The 20,000-nt window shown below is 41.7% G+C and overlaps 1 protein-coding gene across 7 annotated transcripts in view; it reads left to right on the top strand.

Annotated features, from left to right (window-relative positions):
* The window catches only part of BRSK2 (BR serine/threonine kinase 2), a 98,693-nt gene that overhangs the window by 44,550 nt on the left and 34,143 nt on the right, over nt 1-20,000 (top strand). For all 7 annotated transcript variants that reach the window (XM_075187914.1, XM_075187913.1, XM_075187911.1 and 4 more), the window contains exons 3-8: nt 10,557-10,642; nt 11,916-12,056; nt 12,252-12,368; nt 16,207-16,240; nt 17,019-17,087; nt 19,972-20,000. The exon at nt 19,972-20,000 is cut by the window's right edge and continues 118 nt beyond it. In XM_075187914.1, the coding sequence (XP_075044015.1) occupies nt 10,557-10,642; nt 11,916-12,056; nt 12,252-12,368; nt 16,207-16,240; nt 17,019-17,087; nt 19,972-20,000 (476 nt within the window). The remainder of the gene's footprint in view (nt 1-10,556; nt 10,643-11,915; nt 12,057-12,251; nt 12,369-16,206; nt 16,241-17,018; nt 17,088-19,971) is intronic.

Below are 20,000 nucleotides of genomic sequence, written 5' to 3'. Positions count from 1 at the left end.
GGCATTCTAGTGTTCTCTATAATACAGAGGGCATTCTAGTGACCTCTATAATACAGAGGGCATTCTAGTGATCTCTATAATACAGAGGGCATTCTAGTGATCTCTATAATACAGAGGGCATTCTAGTGATCTCTATAATACAGAGGGCATTCTAGTGTTCTCTATAATACAAAGGGCATTCTAGTGACCTCTATAATACAGAGGGCATTCTAGTGTTCTCTATAATACAGGGGGCATTCTAGCGACCCCTATAATACAGAGGACATTCTAGTGCTCTCTATAATACAGAGGGCATTCTAGCGACCTCTATAATACAGAGAGCATTCTAGTGATCTCTATAATGCAGTGGGCATTCTAGTGTTCTCTATAATACAGAGAGCATTCTAGTGTTCTCTATAATACAGAGAGCATTTGAGTGTTCTCCATAATACAGAGAGCATTCTAGTGATCTCTATAATACAGTGGGCATTCTAGTGACCTCTATAATACAGAGGGAATTCTAGTGACCTTTATAGTGAAGAGTGCATTCTAGTGATCTCTATAATGCAGAGAGCATTCTAGTGATCTATATAATATAGAGAGCATTCTAATGACCTTTATAATACAGAGAGCATTCTAGTGATCTCTATAATACAGAGGACATTTTAGTGACCTCTATAATACAGAGGGCATTCTAGTGACCTCTATAATACAGAGGGCATTCTAGTGATCTCCATAATACAGAGGGCATTCTAGTGATCTCTATAATACAGAGAGCATTCTACTGACCTGTATAATATAAATATAGATTTCTGGTGTCCAATTTACAATACAGAGAGCATTGTAGTGACTAATTTTTTTGATTGAAAAAGTACTTTTACTTTGTATAAAGGTACAAAAAACATACAATACATTACATGTACTGCAACGCAGCGCAGCTGTAAGCACAATACACCGTGAAATATAATCAGACATACTTTTTAGTACAATACACGACATAAGGTACAAGATATGACATCCTACACTGTACATTAAGTACTGCGCTAACCATACATCACTTAAACAACATAACAGTTTCAAACAAGCAGTGGTTGTGAGGGGAAGGTAGGTGATAGGGATATGGGGGAGATCACAGGCCCAAAGCTTGTTTGTGAGACAGACACAAATATAGCAGATGTTGTATGAATTAAAGACATTTCAACAAAACTTCAAACAGTGATGGGGGGATGGGATGGAGGGTGTAGGGGAGGGAGAGTCACATGCCTTAGACTAAAGCTGGGTACACACTACAGAAATTTTATGCCGATCGATTTTACATGCGATCGATGGTCCGATCGCTCGGTCCATGGACTGCATACACACTAGCCTTGTTTAGGATGATAAAGGGAAGAGCGGACGTCCCTTTAGCGACTTTTTACAGCCATGTTGTCGTGAGCAATGACTGTAATTTCGTACTCACTGTTGTGGATCGGTCGGAAGTTTATACACACTACACAGCGGAAACGAGATGGGAACGAAAATATTAAACGGTGCGACCAACCAAATGAGGCGATAATCGTCCATTTGGGCAGACTTTTGACCATCGTGTCACTGCACACACTGACCCGACTTTTGAGCGAGCGGTCGTATGTCGGCTGTTTGAGCCGATTATTGGACGAAAACAGTGTAGTGTGTAACCAGCTTTAGAGATGGGATTTCTGTTACGCATAAGAAAAAATCTTTCCCCACTATCACAGCTTTATTTTTAGCTCTGATAATCTCCTGAAAGTTCTACATGAATGTAGATGAATTTAAGAGGAGGTAAAACGGTATCTGGACTATTTATTATTATCACTCTTATTGCAGTGATAACAAAATGATCACTAATTGTCGGACCATACTGGTCTAGAGTGGTAAGAGTTATCATACTACTTCCCCGGGTCTGTCTCCAAAGTTGTGTGCATGTGTGAGACACTAATTTAAATATTAATAATTAAATATATATTTTTAAACATTACTACATAAAAATGCTTTATTCTGAGAATAATGCTTTTGTTATATTAGTTGTGAATTGGCTTCCACATGTCACATTCCCTTAGATGTATAGGGCGGTGCGATAATGATAATGAGTCCTATTGCCGGCAGAAACTCGTTTTCACTAGCAATTAGGCTATTATTATTATTATTATTATTAATTTTTATTTATAGGGCGCCACAAAGTATCCGTAGCGCCGTACAAGGACAAACAATGGCACAGTACAAGGTGAAACAGCACAGTACAAGTAACAGTAAGCACTATAACTCTGGGGGCTCAGGCACAGCATGAAAGAGAGGGAGGGAGGGGAAAAGTGAGTACAGGCAGGTAACTATGGCCCAAGAGGGTGGGCACGGATGACAGGTTGAGAGTCACTGAGGGGAGCGGAGAGAAGCGAGAGGAGACAGAGGGCAGAGGGACTGAGAGGAGGTGAGCTGAGTAGCTGGAGAGCGCAGTTAAAAGTGATGGAAACAGAAGGTAGGAGAGCCCTGCTCAAAGGAGCGAACAATCTAAAGGGAGGGGAAGACAGACAGACACATGGATGAGACGAAGAGACGGGAGGAAGGGGGAGAAGGGAAGAAGGGATAAGAAAGAGAGGTAGCCGACCGGTGGGAGTTTAGGCATGAGACTGGAAGGCTTTAAGGAAAAGGTGGGTTTTTAATGTTCGTTTGAAAGAGGACAGATTAGGGGAAGTTCTGATGGAGCGGGGGAGCTTGTTCCAATGGAGGGGAGCGGCGCGGGAGAAGTCTTGGATACGTGCGTGAGAGGAGGTAATCAGAGGGGAAGAGAGGCGACGATCGTTGGACGATCGCAGTGAGCGGGAGGGAGTGTGAATAGAGATAAGGTTAGAGATGTAGGGAGCAGTGGAGTTGGCGAGGGCCTTGTAAGTCAGAGTGAGGAGCTTGAAAAGGATTCTGTAGGGGAAAATAGACCCCTATGTCAAATACTCTCATAGTGAGATGTCTCCGGTATGTCCGCGGAGACACCTCGCGCTGATGTTATGGCTGGTACTATTGTGTCCTATATGCTGTATGTCCTTATAATTCCACTCTACAATGATGGTGCAGCACTGCCAATAACATAACGCAATCTCAGCATTGTCATTGGTCAGTATCTGAGAGTGGTGGCAACATTGTGGAGTCATATAGAGGGTTGAGTGCTGTCTGAGGCTGTGCATGGGGTTATGTGGTTGCATTACAGTACCATATGGTAGTATTATAGGGCTATATTTTGTAATTATAGGTCCCATAACATCATTATGTAGCCATATAATTCCACTGTAGTCCCAAAATATAACCATATTAGCTCAGGCACACACAGTACTTATCTCCATCAACTTCACCACGCTGCTGCCACTTTCAGACACTGACTTCTACCACGAAGCAGCCTTAGCACTTTCATTACTTACAGTGGTTGCATTTCCAGTAGCAATCTCCGGCCACTTGGATTTAACTGTAACCTATAGCTGGAATACAGTAACCCGTCTGTGCCATAGCCAGAACTAGTAATAACTGGACAATGCAGGTGTCAGGCAATTGAAAACAAAACCGAACATATTTAAGATACAGGCTGGCTTATGCTTATATATATATATATATATATATATATATATATATGAATGAAAAACATAAGCCAGCCTGTATAACATATGTGGCAGAATACACTTTTGTTTATTATATTCATTGCATTACATTACATTTTTTTAAATTAATTATAATTATTTTATTTTATTTATTATCAGTATTCTATGAATAACTGCTATGTATATTCTATACACATCACCCTGTTTAATGCGTGGTCATTCAGGACCCACTGTTTCCGTGGCAACAGGAACTCTACACAAACCTGTTCATCTACTGCCCAAAGAGAGCCCTGAGATGGTGCAAATGTGAGAAGAGTAAGAGAGAGCACTGGAAACACTTTATAACATAACCATATAATTTTATATAATAGGTGTCATGTGGATACCGTTCTAAAGAAAGCTCCCATACACATGACTGTTATTAGAGAATAGTCTGCAGTGAGTACAGCCCATCCTCCCTACCTAAGACCAGCCATCAAAGTGACTGCGGGATAAAGTTTAAATAGCTCCTGGCTCACTGGTAATACACAGCCTCTTGTACCACCAGTGGTACCACTATGTATATCACGGGTTCAATCAGGGGTAGGCTGGGCTGGGGGACAGGGGGGCATCTGCCCCCAGAATGGTACCGTAGTGGGCTACCTTGGACTGGGTCACTGGGCTAACTGCATTTTTTTTCCTTTAAAATGTTACTTATAGACTGCTGAGTCGATTCTTGCCCCCTGGGCTACGATTTGCCAGAACTCCCCAGGGTTTCATATATGTGGTTTATGTACTTCTTGTTTGCTTCCGTTCATTGGGTTGGGGTACATTAGCGCATCACAATGGAAGACTGGGTGTGTACTAATTTAGGGGTAACAAGTGAAAGACATGCTAGTGGGAATAATTGTAGTATATGCCCCCAAATGTCCACTTTGACCACTGTGCATAAATGTGTATTAAACGTTGAAAAACGAGACTCAGTTTTGTAGAGCACAAGTAAAAGATTTGGAAAGGTTGGATATTGTGCATATAAGTGTTCCTTAATTTTTGGGCTGCTGGGGCTTAAGTGGCTAGAAACCTGAACACCTCTGCGAAAATTAGTAATACAATGTACAGCAGTGTATTTAAAAAGAAAATGAAATAAAGACAGCCCCCCCCGACGTCCTCTTGCTGTCACGTGAAAAAGTAGAAATGACTAACATATAAGCAGAAAAAGGTTTAAATTAAAGGGAGCAGGCCCAATGCAATATTTAGCTGTGCTTAGCGCTGACATTTCCATTTGTGCAAGGTGTGCCTTTGTTAGGCCCACTTTCTAAACTGCAGTAATCACACTCGTTAGATTGACCATGAATGTGGCTAATGAGAATTAGCATATCCATGCACCTGTAAAAGTAGGCACTGTGTGCTCTGCAGGGTACAACTATCTATAGGGATTTAGATTTTTTACTTATAATCTATAGTAGCAGGTATGTTTTTCCTTAAAATGTACAATGGTCTATTTATGACCCCTTGTATTTTCTGTACATTATTATGTATAATTATACATATGCAATGATAAGAAATTAATTAACATATCTATTTATTAAAGTTCTTTAGCCAGAACAGTGGGTTTGATAGGAGCCTGCCCCGATGAATAGTCTATAGCAGACCTGGGCAACCTGTGACTCTCCAGGTGTTGTGAAACCGCAAGCCCCAGCATGCTTTGCCTGAGATCGCCAGGAAATAGCTGGCAAGGTATGCTGGGACTTGTAGTTTCGCAACATCTAGAGAGCTACAGGTTGGCCAGGCCTGGTCTGTAGTAAAGTGATCATAAACACTTTACCTACAGGTTCTTATGGTCGTTTTACACTTTGCAATAGGAAGTAGTGGAGGAACATGCAGCCTGCCGGTAGGGATCCGAAAATCCATCTCCTGCGATGCTCTCCCCATGGGATAGAACGGCTGATGCCATCTTCAGGTGATGGTAGCTGTTGGGGTCAAGCTCCTAATTTCGGAGCTTGATAAATAGGGCATTTTTCGCAAACCCCATTGACACATTCAGGGACTGAATTTGCGATTGAAGAGGCCCGGACCGTAGGAGATATCTCTGATCCTCTAATAATAAATAGTGTTGTTACTTTAAAATGCTGTAACTGCAGATTTCTGGGGACTTACTATGATTAAAACCTTTTTGGAGGTCAGTAAACAGACTCCACACTGCTCTCTGTAAATACTGACATAACGCTATCAGTAAGGACTGTTTTATATAATTTGCAGAACTTTATAGATATATTAATGTCACTTGTGTAGTATAATAGTGTTCTCTAATCTTTATACTAAGTCCTTGCTTTCTGTGTTTCTTAATTTGCCCCATCTCCTTATCCCCACCTTCAGTCCTCTCTGTCCCCATCTTTCTTCTACTTTTGACGCTCGCCTTCTCTCAGTTTCTCTTCTCTCTCTCTATGCCAAGTGCCCTTTTTTTCTTGTTGCATTTTTTTCCCTTTCTTCCCCTGGTGCACTCCCTCCCCCACCTCCCACCACTTCCCTTTGATGTGTCTGTACATTATAAAGTGGATAATTAAAGATTAGGAAGTAATCATTCCCTCCTCCTGCACAGTCCCCTCCCGAGGCCAGGGGCTGATCATGATGCTAATCAGGTCGGGTGTCTCAGGCTTGTTTTTTTAGTGCACTTTTAAGGAATGTGACAGGAGATTCTCCCATTGACTCTGAACCAAAATGACCCAAGTATGAGGACATGTAGGGCCTGATTCATTAAGGACAGTGAGGCAAAAAATGAGTAAGTTGTGCAAATAAGTTTATTATTTTGCACATAAGATAAATACTGGCTGTTATTTCATGTATCACACAAATACTTGATAGCTTTATTTGTACACTGAAATCTAAAGTTAATCTAGGTACCCCAACTATAAATCTGCCATTACATTTTAAATTTCCATCCCCCTCCTATGCAACATGGTTTTGCTAAGGTGCAAAGTTACTAATTTTTTTTATTTACCTTCCTTAATGAATCAGGCCCGTAATATTCAACAATCAGTGAAATGATGGCTCAGTAAAGCTGGGTACACACTACAGAATTTTCCACCAACTTTTTATGCCGATTGATTTTACATGTGATCCATGGACTGCATACACACTAGCCTTGTTTTAGACGATAAAGGGAAGAGCGGACGTCCCTTTAGCGACTTTTTATAGCCATGTTGTCGGGAGCAATGATTGCAATTTCGTTGTGTATCGGTCGGAAGTTTATACACACTACACAACGGAAACGAGATTGGAACGAAAATTTTAACGGTACAACCAACCAAGTGAGGCGACAATCGTCCATTTGGGCAGACTTTCGACCATCGTGTCACTGCACACACTGACCCGACTTTTGAACGAGCGGTCGTATGTCGGTTGGTTGAGCCGATTATTGGACAAAAACCCTGTAGTGTGTACCTAGCTTAACACATCATAGTTGCCAACTTTGTGACCCTGTCCTCGGGTCATGTGACCGGGGTAGGAGGGGGTATGATGACGTCTTTGCATCACCATTGCCACGCCCCCACTATAAAATGCCTAAATTCACAGCGTTGATTAGCGGGGGTGGGGCTTAATCACATCATTAAGCTCCGCCCCCTCTTTTCAATGCCGTGAATTTCCGCATTTTTAGGATCTGGGAGGGTTGCCTACTCTTCCAGGAGTCTGGGAGGACTCCCCGAAATTTGGAAGCCTCCCTTAAATTCCGGGAGTATGACATGTAGGAGTTATCTACTTGTTGCAGGAGCGACAGAATATGTTATAAAGGTGCTTGTTCTGCACCAGCCTTAAGGACTTGGAGCTTTTTGTGGTATTTTGACTCCACACTTTCCCCCTCTGCTCCCCATTAGTGGCTATGCTTTTCTTGTAAAAATAAACTGAACACTTTTTCTCTAAAAATCGGTTGCAGCACAACTAAATTATGTCTGCTCTAATTTGCCTACTTTGAAGCACACATCTAAAAACTGAGAAACAGTAGATGGGATCACCGGAAAAATTCTGCCTTAAAAATGCTTATCAACCTTTACTAATCTGCTTGTAGAAAACTCATGTAAATGGATATAACTGCATGCACAATGCACTTCCCAAATGCAGAAGCAGGGTTAAAAAGCACTGTAAGTGTATAATCAAAAGTTTTTCTTTTGTGTGTATTACATCGATTCCTTCTTACACCTCAAAAGCCGCATTCATCATAGATTACTGTGCATTTATGTGAAAAATATCGTTTTTTTACAGAAGGTAACCAAAGCACCTAGAAAATGACTGTTGGCACTACATTTTGGGAGTCAATTCTATTGATGTCAATAGATGCACATCTTCCTGGGCTCCTGTAAATGACTCCGTTCTGGATTCTACATTATCATCATCATCATCATTTATTTATATAGTGCCACTAATTCCGCAGCTCTGTGCAGAGAACTCATTCACATCAGTCCCTGCCCCATTGGAGCTTACAGTCTAAATTCCCTAATATAGACACACACTCACACAGACAGACAGAGACTAGGGTCAATTTTGATAGCAGTCAATTAACCTACCAGTATGTTTTTTAAAGTGTGGGAGGAAACCGGAGCACCCGGAGGAAAACCACAGAAACACGCGGAGAACATACAAACTCCACACAGATAAAGCCATGGTTAGAATTTGAACTCATGACCCCAGTGCTGTGAGGCAGAAGTGCTAACCACTAGGCCACTGTGCTGCCACTGTGCTACATTATGCTTTTCACCCCTTGTTTTAAATTTTCCACGCAAAAATTTGTCATCAGCATTTGATGAACGACTTTTTGATGGGTTGCAAATGCACATGACCAAAGACTTAATGTAGTATAACACGGCTGACTGTATGGTTCACATCTAAGCCTTACACTGTACTGATCTTAAACACAGAGCAGAAGATGAAAGATTGGTTGCTCTTCGTTGTGGCCTTAGCAAACCCAGAAACAAACCCGACCGCTGTGTAGGGCTCTCTGTAAAAACCAGTTGTGTGTGAGACAGATTGTATCAACCAGCGTTTTTTTCAAGAAAACGCATCCAATGTGTGGCGGTTTGAAAATACCAAACTGTATGCGATTTTGAGTAAAGTGTTGGTTTTCAACCCAAACTGCATGATAAAACTGCAATCTTTAGTTGACTCAAGAGATTGTGACCTAGTGCATGTTTAAATAGCATGTCACTTGCTTATTATTGTTGATAAGAGCAAGAGAAGTGGAGACAGAAGAGCTAGAGGTATAATAACTATTAATAACCAATTATTAAGGCCTTGAAACTGAATTACCTTTAAAAGAGAGAGGGATTCCAGGGACAACCTCTCTGCACACACGTTGCTGCTTCTGTTCCTACCTCCTTCTAATCCGATACACATCATCAGCTATTTATATAGCGCCACTAATACCCCATTCATACTGCACCAAAATCCCGGGTTTTTGCCGGGGCGAGCTCAAACGACCCGGGTCTTGGTGCAGTATGAATGGTACAAGTCCAAAATTCCGGGTCTAAAAACCCGGGTCTTCAACCCGGGATTTATCGAGGGGTAATTCTCGGGTCGGACCCGGGTTGCCTGCACTATGAATGGTGCAACCCGGGTTTTTCAACCCGGGTTGCACAGAAAACAAGCTGATTGGCTGTCTGCCTGTCTCTGGAGGATGATGTCACAGTGTCAACACTGCAATGACCTGTAATGCTCACAATATTTACATTAACTGCATACATAAAACCAGGAAAAAAAAACTTGAGAGGAAAACAACAGTATGGACTGAAACAACTACTTCTATCATCCACACTATAAGAAACAAACGAAAGAGAAAGGTCGCACATACTTTACATAGGTGACTAAAGTAAAGTACGGAGCGGTGAGCAGTACAGAACGGAATTGGTGGAAACACTGAAGAAATGTCTGATTGTTTACAAATGATACAATGGAACAATAAAAATTAAAATATCTTATAAGATACACTCACACATCTTTATGGACACAAATTGCCAGGGCACAGACTTGTGCAGTATGAATGGTGTTTCTGAGCTGGGACGCTCCGAGCCCCGGCAAAAACCCGGCTTGAAAAACCCGGGATGTTGCCGGGGCGGCAGTATGAAAGCGGTATTATTCCACAGCGCTGTACAGAGAACTCACTCACATCAGTCCCTGCCCCATTGGAGCTTACAGTCTACATTCCCTAACACACAGAGACCAAGAAAGACTAAGGTCAATTTAATAGCAGCTAATTAACCTATTAGTATGTTTTTGGAGTGTTGGAGGAAACCGGAGCACCCGTAGGAAGCCCACGCAAGCATGGGGAGAACATACAAACTCCACACAGATAAGGCCAAGGTCGGGAATTGAATTATCTCACCAATCATCACCGTGTTGATAGATTGGGCTCATTATTCCCTTTTTATAGACATCATGCTCAAAAAGATTACAATTTGAACAATTCCACCAATCAGAACCACATATAAAGCATTTGCCTTTTTTTCTGGAAGTTTTAACAACCACCACTTCATACATTACACCCAGAACCGTAACCTAAAATTTTAACGCCTGGGGCGGGAAAGAAAAATGCTGCCCCCCCTAGTCCTTAATTTTAACCAAATTAACCTAAAATGTTCATAAACTGCACCACCCCTTCAGCGTTTCACCCTGGGCTGTCGCCCCGATCACACAGCCCTAATTATGGCTCTGATTGCCCCATTTGTACGTTTTCCAAGCATTAAAACTAACATCGTTGGTTGAGCATTAGCAATGTTAAACCATGCAGTTTCCTGCGCAGTTTTGGCTTTAATACACTTCACGGGTTGCAAACTACACAACAAAACTTGTGAAAACTGCACATTGATACATCCTGTTTTGTACTGTTGTCAAACTGCCATTGTGTTCAATAGTAAACCACAAAGGGGTTGATGAAACATAGTGACTATGTCCTATTGCATGTTACGTGTTATTATACTGAATATTCTTTCTGTAACCTTATAATCTTGATTACAGGTGGAGCGTGAAATTGCTATACTCAAACTTATTGAACATCCGCATGTATTAAAGTTACACGATGTATATGAGAACAAGAAATACCTGTGAGTAAACGATATAAAAACATATACATTATATACTATATTACAAGCCATGAATGTTGTGGACAGAAGGTTTCTAGCTCCAAAAGTTCTGTCGTTGGCAAAAAATATTGGTTTTTTTCCATTTAATTGCTATATATTTACCACCATGATTGTAGAAATGCAGATTAAGCAGACATTAATCTTAAATGACACAATCATTCTATTTAAATATGACCGAATGTTATTTTTCAACAATAATTTTTTACTAACTAAAAAATATGGTAAACGTTTTTTATGTTAAACAGTACCCATTGTAAAATCTATACTTATACTGCCAAATGTCATAGTCCAGATTAGCAGCAACTGACATAAAACCCCCCTTTGCTATAAATTACCCACCAAATTAAAGGAATATTTTGTCTTCTGAGATTTTACCACAAAGTGAACCTTCTCTCTACAGCTGTAGTGCCTCCTCCTGACATTGATCTCTAAAACTCTTGTTCCGCTGTGTGTTCTTGCAGGCCCCTATCCTGAAACGTGCAGTAAATATATGTTGCTGACTATATAAATATGTTTACATATATATACGACGTGAATAAGAAAAAGCAATAATTAGTCTATAACTATACAATCTAAAATCATATAAATACTGAATGTAGGGGACATGGAAATATACTTAAAATGTAGGGATCTTAAACCACTTTACTTAGACCATAAGGCACTCATGAAAGCAGATGCTTCTGATACTGCTGGAATCTTGAGATAAACTTATATATAGACACCTCAAAATAGACGCTAGATATGATCTGGTGACCAAATAGATAATCTGCAACAACAAATAGTGGGCACACTTTAACTGACAAAGGAAGTGGCCATATTGGCAAATAGGCTTTATAATTGTTATTGCTAAGTGTGTGGATCAAGACGAGCTTTGTGACATTCAGATAGAATTAAGGTGTCATTTCCAGGTATGGTTACCTCTGATCATCTGACAACTTACCTAATAGGCTCCTGTGTGATCTGTTTGTGCCAAACAGCTATTTTTTGTATAGTTTGGTCACATTGGGAACAGATAATGACATTCGGCATTCAGGCCAGTATTATAGAATAACTCTGATCCCCCAGAAGGTAATCCTGAGCTTACCAGATGATGCTTGAGAGAACGTGTCTATTTCCTTTCATTATGGTATGGCCCATTGTCTATGTGTAATATCTCGCTGCTCTCTTTTGGCCTTTCATGTTTCAGGACCCTCTTGCTTTCTTCCCATTTCTATGAGCCCTCTGTTTTATTCAGGTACTTGGTCCTTGAGCATGTATCTGGGGGGGAACTTTTTGACTACCTGGTGAAGAAAGGACGTTTAACCCCAAAGGAAGCTCGAAAATTCTTCCGGCAGATTATTTCAGCACTGGATTTCTGTCACAGTCACTCCATCTGGTGAGGAGTCGCTTCAGACAACGGATTGGTCTGTTTTGGAGAGTTTCCAGATTAAGTTATTTTAAGTAGCTGCTAAAAATTGTATCATGTCTTTTTTTAATGTGTCATGGGTTTTTATACTGGTCATCCATTCCTCGATCTGTGTTCAATCTCTGTCTCATAGACAATCACTATTCATCTGTCATTCTCTATCAGTCACAGAGATTTAAAGCCTGAGAACCTACTCCTGGATGAGAGGAATAATATCCGAATAGCAGATTTTGGGATGGCCTCTCTGCAGGTCGGAGACAGCCTGCTGGAGACCAGCTGTGGGTATGTATTGTGGGCACTGAGTGGGTATTATAAGTGAATATGTGTAGTTGCATATAATACATAATGTAGTGGCTGTAAAACAATGTTCGAGCTGTGAGTGTGGGTGAGTATTTGTACTGGCCATAGAACAGGTCATATAAGGACTTACTGAGCTCCAGAAGACCAGTTATGGGTAAGTATATTGGGATTGGAATGAGTAATGTACGAGTGTACACTATAGAGAATCAGAGTTGATTGGTTGGAGTTATATAACGTGGGCATAGAAGGGGAATGTTAAGGGCTTGAAATATACAGAGTTCTTGGTATGTATGGTGGGTGTTGAATGTATAATATAAAGACTTACCATATAGTAGAGAAGTGCAGGCTACATACAGTGGAGATATATAATGGTATAGAATAAGTGATGTAAGGACTTACTGTAGGATGCCGCTCACAGCTTGATTACCTTACTCCACGACCTCACTCCCGGCATCGTATCTCTGCTTAGCGGTGTTCCCACGCATTTTCCTGTCTATTGCGTTGTTACAGCCAGAACATTACACATTGAGTTTGTGCCTTCTGATAATAGCGGGCACTAAATTTAAAAGTATACTCAATGCAAATTACTTTGTCTAAACTACAAGTATCTTAACTACTTCTGTGCTACTTAGTTGAGGCCGTTTCCTGTCCCAAGAAGTAAGTAGCTTAATTTTAGTTTTCCTAAGAGGAATGCCTGCTGGATATGTTCACTTTAAGAATATTCCCCTTGACCTAAAAGTAGGGGTCCTACATAAGGAACTAATATTTGCTTAAGTCATTCCAATATCTTTATCTTATGGGACTACCTTAACTATCTGTTGTCAATTGGAGGTCCAGTCAAGTTCTCTACTGGGTTTCTTTGTCTTGAAAATTGGCCAGTCTCAGATCTCCAACCTTCTTTCCCTACGAGAATATTCAGGACTCACTAACACTTTTTGCAAAGTCCAGCTTTTCGGACTATGCAATGACCAAGCAGCCTTTCAACATTTTGTTGATTACATTTTCTTGTAATTTGATTTATTCTTCAGATCTAGTTTCATACCATTCCTGTGTCAAATCTGTTCTTCTACATCTTTGAGACAATGGATTGTATGCCAACTTGAGAAATGTGTTTTTGAACAATTACAGATTCCATCACAAATCTACATTTTTCTAGGTATCTCAGTATAAAGAAAGCACTGGCATTTAACAACATAACTTATTGGCGGCCCATTCTAAGAAAGGATATCAGACAATTAAAGTCCCTCAGCAAGCTCCATTTGGTCCTCTTCTTGTTCCAGTAAATCTAATGCCCCATATTTCTGTGGGCTTTGTCGATGGATAACTTCTCACTCGGACCCTACAATGTTAGGAAAATATTTATTTATGTGTTAATCACAGTATGGCACCTTAACACATAATTCAATATTTTGCCGCTGTGTGCTCTTACCCGGTGGACTAGTGTGGCCTGCTAAAGCAACCCAGGGGGGACCGGCAAAGTTTGGCTGCTGCTCCTCAGGCCTCAAAGTCAAAGAGCGGCCACACCAAAGGTCCTCTCAGTCACTCCAATATGGTTTCTCATTGCCTCCTAAGAGTCCAAGCTCCCAACCTCCTGGACCCAGATGCGGCGTGTAGGTGGCACTAGACCCTGGTGACAAAGACTTGAAAGTAAGTTAGAGCTGGAGATCGAAAGTGCAGTTGTCTCAGCTGAAACAAAGTGGAGTCAGTGCCCAGATGAGGCTGTGCAGCTGGCATCTAATTGCATGTGGACATGGGGCCAGACACATACCCCTGCCACTATAGTTAATGTAAAATATCCAGGCTGAAAATTGTGCAGAGATAAGGATGTCTGCGTGGATTGGTTAAGATGTCTGGGACTTGTCTTCCTACCCCCGGGCTGGGGAAAAATAGAATAACCCATGTAGATTGTACATTCGTTTGCTGTATGTGCATGAACTCCTTTTGAGCCAATTAACACAATTACAATGAATATCCCTCTTGTTCCCGTGAGACGCTTGTCACTGCAGTGCTGTGATCCTATGACCAACAAAGTAAAGCCCACACTTGAATTCATACCCTGCGGTCCAACGTTGAGCGCAGTGTTCTTGAGTCAGTGCTCTGACAGCCACCTAGCAGTTCTGATCCACAGTAACTGATCAGGATAAATCCAGCCAGAATAACCAACAAATAGGTGCTATCAAAGCTACATATTGCCCAAGGACTGTGAGTGACTCCAGGTGCTATTGAAGGGGTGGTTACCCTTCTACAACTGGAGATACCATGCTCCATAGAGGGCATCTATAACAGGAGTTCTGTATCATGCCGTTTGCAGTGTTTCTGTTAGGGGAGTTCCTGTGCCTCTTCCTGACTATTGTGTTTTGTAGCCACACATCAGGGTTCACACCTGCTGATGTCCGCAGCTGGATTTAAAATGTTGCTTACCGCACATAACTGTGCTTGAGCAACAGGTTATCTTTGCTATTTCTGTGCTACACTATGGAAGTTCATCTGACTACCAGTTAATGACCTTCTCTGTGTCTGCCACCTGATTGCTGACTGACTATCCGTTACCAACCTGGTCTGTTTCTGACCAGTCTGCGACCCTGCGCTGCCCGTCCTGACCAGTTACCTGTCTCTGATTTGATTGGTGTCTAGTTCTTTTGTCCCCTGGTCATTGTACTGTCACCTGCTGTCTAGTGGGGTTAGCCTGGTGGCAGCAACCGGTGTGTGTCTCGTGCTAATCCGATTACCTCCTTGTCAGAGTCTCTGGTAAAGTCCAGAAACACATTTGATTCCGTATCCCAGAGAGCCAGTGCCAACTTCTAGCAGCAGGGAGGGTCCAATAATTGTTCCTGTGACAATCACAATATACAATGCTCAATTGTAGGTATATAGTGGGTATAGAATGGGTGACGTAAGGGTTAACAATACAACAGAGCTGAATGGAACCAGGTGTGTGTAGAATATCAACTCCACTGAGAACAGGTACACCGGGCAAAGAATTCCAGAACACCTAAAACCTAAAAAAGGGAAGGACGAGAGGAGGGGAGTGAACTAAAGCAAGCTGAGCCTATCCCCAGGGGTGTGGGTGGACCTAACAGGATCAGAGCCAGTGATGGAGATGCTAAGACAAGGGAGAAGAAGACACCAAGGGCAGAGGCTTAGTGTCAAGGGGCAGAAATGAGGCTGGGGTGCCGAAGGCAAAGACAACAGGAGGACACAAGGATTAGACATACAGTGGGTATAGATAGGGGTGCTGAGAGGGAGGGCAGGTACCTGGGCCTGCGGTGGTAATGATGGGGGACGAATGGGGTTCTGGCCCCATAGGTCCATTCACAGCCTCATCTGATTGTTGCGGGGAAAAATGACTGAACTGACTAATAGCCTCTAGGCTGCTTGTGCAGCACCAACTTTTGACAAAATTGTGTCCCTGGCCTAGGGAGGTGTCCGCACACCACCATAGGCTGCATGCTCAACACTGGCATTTATCAAGGTTGACCGCAGCCGACAGGGAAACCACAAGAAGCGGCCATGGGTGTAGTATGGGTAATGTAAGGGCTTATACTATACAGTGCTGCAGGAGAACTACTGTCTGTATACATATAGTGGGCATAGAATCAATGATCTCAGGACTTATAATTGGGATACAAAGGAAGGACCTGTTCTCAGAAATTGGTATGTTTTGATCTTAATTTGAAATATAATGTCATAAGGCAGAGCCAGAACACTGGACATAGGAGAGTACGTATGATACATAGCATGGGAAAGAGGAAAACAGATATTGGATGATGTTGGTGAATCAGTAAAGAGCTCTTCTATGTTCTCTTCATATCTCACACAGGTCTCCACACTACGCCTGCCCAGAGGTGATCAGGGTGAGTTCTCAATGTCCTTACCCTAAAGTACAGCAAAATGCACTGCAACATAGAGGGTATGGTGCACTGCAACATAGAGGGTACGGTGCACTGCAACATAGAGGGTACGATGCACTGCAACATAGAGGGTACGATGCACTGCAACATAGAGGGTACGATGCACTGCAACATAGAGGGTACGATGCACTGCAACATAGAGGGTACGGTGCGCTGCAACATAGAGGGTACGGTGCTCTGCAACATAGAGTGTATGGTGCACTGCAACAAAGAGGGTACGATGCACTGCAACATAGAGAGTACGATGCACTGCAACATAGAGGGTACGATGCACTGCAACATAGAGGGTACGATGCACTGCAACATAGAGGGTACGATGCACTGCAACATAGAGGGTACGATGCACTGCAACATAGAGGGTACGATGCACTGCAACATAGAGGGTACGGTGCGCTGCAACATAGAGGGTACGGTGCTCTGCAACATAGAGAGTACGGAGCACTGTAACATAGAGGGTACCTTACACTGCAACATAGAGGGTACGGTGCGCTGCAACATAGAGGGTACGGTGCTCTGCAACATAGAGAGTACGGTGCACTGTAACATAGAGGGTACGGTGCACTGCAACATAGAGGGTACCTTACACTGCAACATAGTGAGTACGGTGCACTGCAACATAGAGAGTACGGTGCACTGCAACATAGAGAATTTGGTGTACTGTAACAGAGAGTACGGTGCACTGGAAGACAGCAGTATCATTTACCTTATATATTCTATACAGGGAGAAAAATATGACGGCAGAAAGGCAGACATCTGGAGCTGTGGAGTCATCTTGTTTGCTTTACTAGTGGTGAGAATCTTACCTCTTTCAATTTATAAATGTGTCTAATTTATGCTGCTATTTCATTATGAAAGCGAATTGTAAGTAATATATTAGACTTTTTACACTATGGGCCAGAGTCATTAAGGCACACTGAGCGCATCGTGCCGTTGTTCGCAACGCCACATAAATCGCCTCTGCATTCTCCCGGAGTCAGCAAGGAGCGGATCTCAGGATACGTCTGGTGTTGACTATGGGTGTAGGGTCACTCTGCTGTACTAGACCAGACACTGCAGGATGTGTACAATACCTATGTGGAATATGAAATCTCAAAAGAACGCACAGAACAAAAAAATATTAATCTATTAATGTTACCTGTTAATAATATAGTCATTTATGATTAGAAATGGAAACTGTGTAAAAAAATATAAGTTTTTTAATAAAAAAAATTCCGTTGAAAAACATTTATTAGGCCGTCCTTAATGATTACAGCACATAAATACATCTTTACAGTTGCTCCTGATTACAGACACATGTTATAGCTGCATACAATACTGACCCAGGACTTAGACTAGACTTAGCTGGTGCAAGAGATACGGCAGAAAAACAAGAAACTTGCGCACACGCAGAGCTTCATTCAGACGTGGCTGCATTCGCTTCAGTTTTCACGCCCACATTGTGCATCAAGTACGGGCATACACAGCAGCACACGCAGAGCTTCATTCAGACGTGGCTGCATTCGCTTCAGTTTTCACGCCCACATTGTGCATCGAGCACGGGCATACACAGCAGACTTGCTTTAGTTGACAGCCGAGTGTCCTCGTTCTGGGCATGCGCAGAAGGGAATTACGTACGATACGCACAAAACACAGAGATACGTTCCTTAATGACTCAGGCCCTATATGTGATTTTATACCAAAAGAGAATCCCACATTTTAAGTTTTATGTACTTATGTGTTACATGTCCTTGTTGTCCTCCACCAGGTTTTAGAAGAATGGTTTCAGTAAGGGAAGAAACTGCCTCTGTAGTGAATAGGGACATCTATTGTCCCCCAGAGCAATATATCACCATCTTCTTAACTGATTTACCCTCTAAACCATCACCACACTACAGCCGATATCCAATCAGTATACAACCCAAACCAGGGCCGGCCAGGGATAGGTGGTGGGGTCACACCAGATTGGTGGCTCCTCTAACTACACAGGCAGCCCAGGGTCCCCAGGCAGGCTCTGGCCCGGTGCTATGTGCTTGCTCCACCACCGACCCAAACTGATAGATCACCAGCACCAACTTTGTTGTGATAACAGCCATATATTCTTTCCTGTTGTCTCGTGAGTCTGTATACCTCACATTGGGGGCCATTGTGGACAGGGTCCTTATCACCTAATATCTCTGCGTGTGTGTTATTGTCTCTCATGTACTTAGTTGTTTATCCCCATTGTACAGCAATAAGGAATATATTATAGTTTAATAGATCACATGTAATAATACTGACATGACCTTTTGTTCTAAGGGGACTTCAATCATAGGTTAATTCTTCCTCAATATAAAGTTTAAAGACATCAGGGATGATTCATTAAGTAAAGCAAAAAAAACGAACTAACTTTGCCCCTTGGCCAAACCATGTTGCATCGGAGGGGGGGCAGATTTATGGTTGGGGTAGAGCATATCCTAGATCACCTTGAAGGGGCTGTGATATTCCTCGAATAGCGTGTCCTGCGCAGCTATTACCATTAGTACGGTAAAAGTGCGCAGTATTACCGTTAGTACGGTAATTTTAACACTGATTTTTGCTCGCACCTTTCAGGGCCGCGAGAAAAAATCTGGGTTAAAATTACCGTATTAAAGGTAATAGTACTAACGCCGCGTTAATCCTAGACTAACGTGGCCGAATGGAATCTGCGTAAATATAAGCTATCGAGTATTTGTGTCCTAAATGAAAAAACAGTCAGTATTTAACTTATGTGCAAAATAATAATCAAATTTGCATTACTTGCATTGTAAGATGGTTTTGACAAGGAGCAAAGTTATATATATATATATAACGTGTGTGTGCATTATATATAATGTGTGTGCATTATATATAACGTGTGTGTGCATTATATATAATGTGTGTGTGTGCATTATATATAATGTGTGTGCATTATATATAACGTGTGTGTGCATTATATATAATGTGTGTGTGTGCATTATATATAATGTGTGTGCATTATATATAACGTGTGTGTGCATTATATATAATGTGTGTGTGTGCATTCCACATTGATAGGGCTTTCCTCTGCATTCCCCCCTCTGGACATATGTCATCCTCCTACAGCATTCTGCATTGCTGAGCAATTCTCAACACTTGGTAAATACTGCTGGTGGTGAAAAAAACATTGTTAACATGAAGTTTGAAAAGATTACTATCTTTGTATTTTTCTTATGTAAAGTTTTAGTAGACCATTACTGTCATCTTCCAAAGGATTAATTTCAACATTTTACCAAGACATAATCAATCAGTAAAAGATCCGCATGACTGTGAGTAAGAGAGGGACGCAGGGGAGATTTTGGGTCCCTGATGAGCGGACTAAAATTAAAATTAATATCTCCATAAACTCTTTATTGAACTTTTAATTATTGTAATTATGTAAGAGTCAAAGAGTCATCGCCCTTCTTACATTAATTAAAAGTTCAATAAAAAGTTTATTAAAAAAAAAAATGCTTTCATAATAGTTTAATTTTTGTTTTAGATTGGCCTTTATCAACTCATGAAATAAGCTTATTTATATACATGACATAGATGTTGCTGCCCCCTATAGGGCGATGTAGTCATGGCAATGCCATAGTAACATGCACATAGCTGGATGTTTTACTTGACACATATTAGTGTTCCTACCTGAAGAAGAGTAAATGACTGTTGTTGTACTTAAGGGCGCCCTCCCGTTTGACGATGACAACCT

This window comes from Mixophyes fleayi, chromosome 10 (assembly GCF_038048845.1).
Source record: "Mixophyes fleayi isolate aMixFle1 chromosome 10, aMixFle1.hap1, whole genome shotgun sequence".
Classification (NCBI taxonomy): domain Eukaryota; kingdom Metazoa; phylum Chordata; class Amphibia; order Anura; family Limnodynastidae; genus Mixophyes; species Mixophyes fleayi.
Note: the sequence above shows the minus strand (reverse complement) of the source record. Positions and strands in the feature narration are given on the sequence as shown.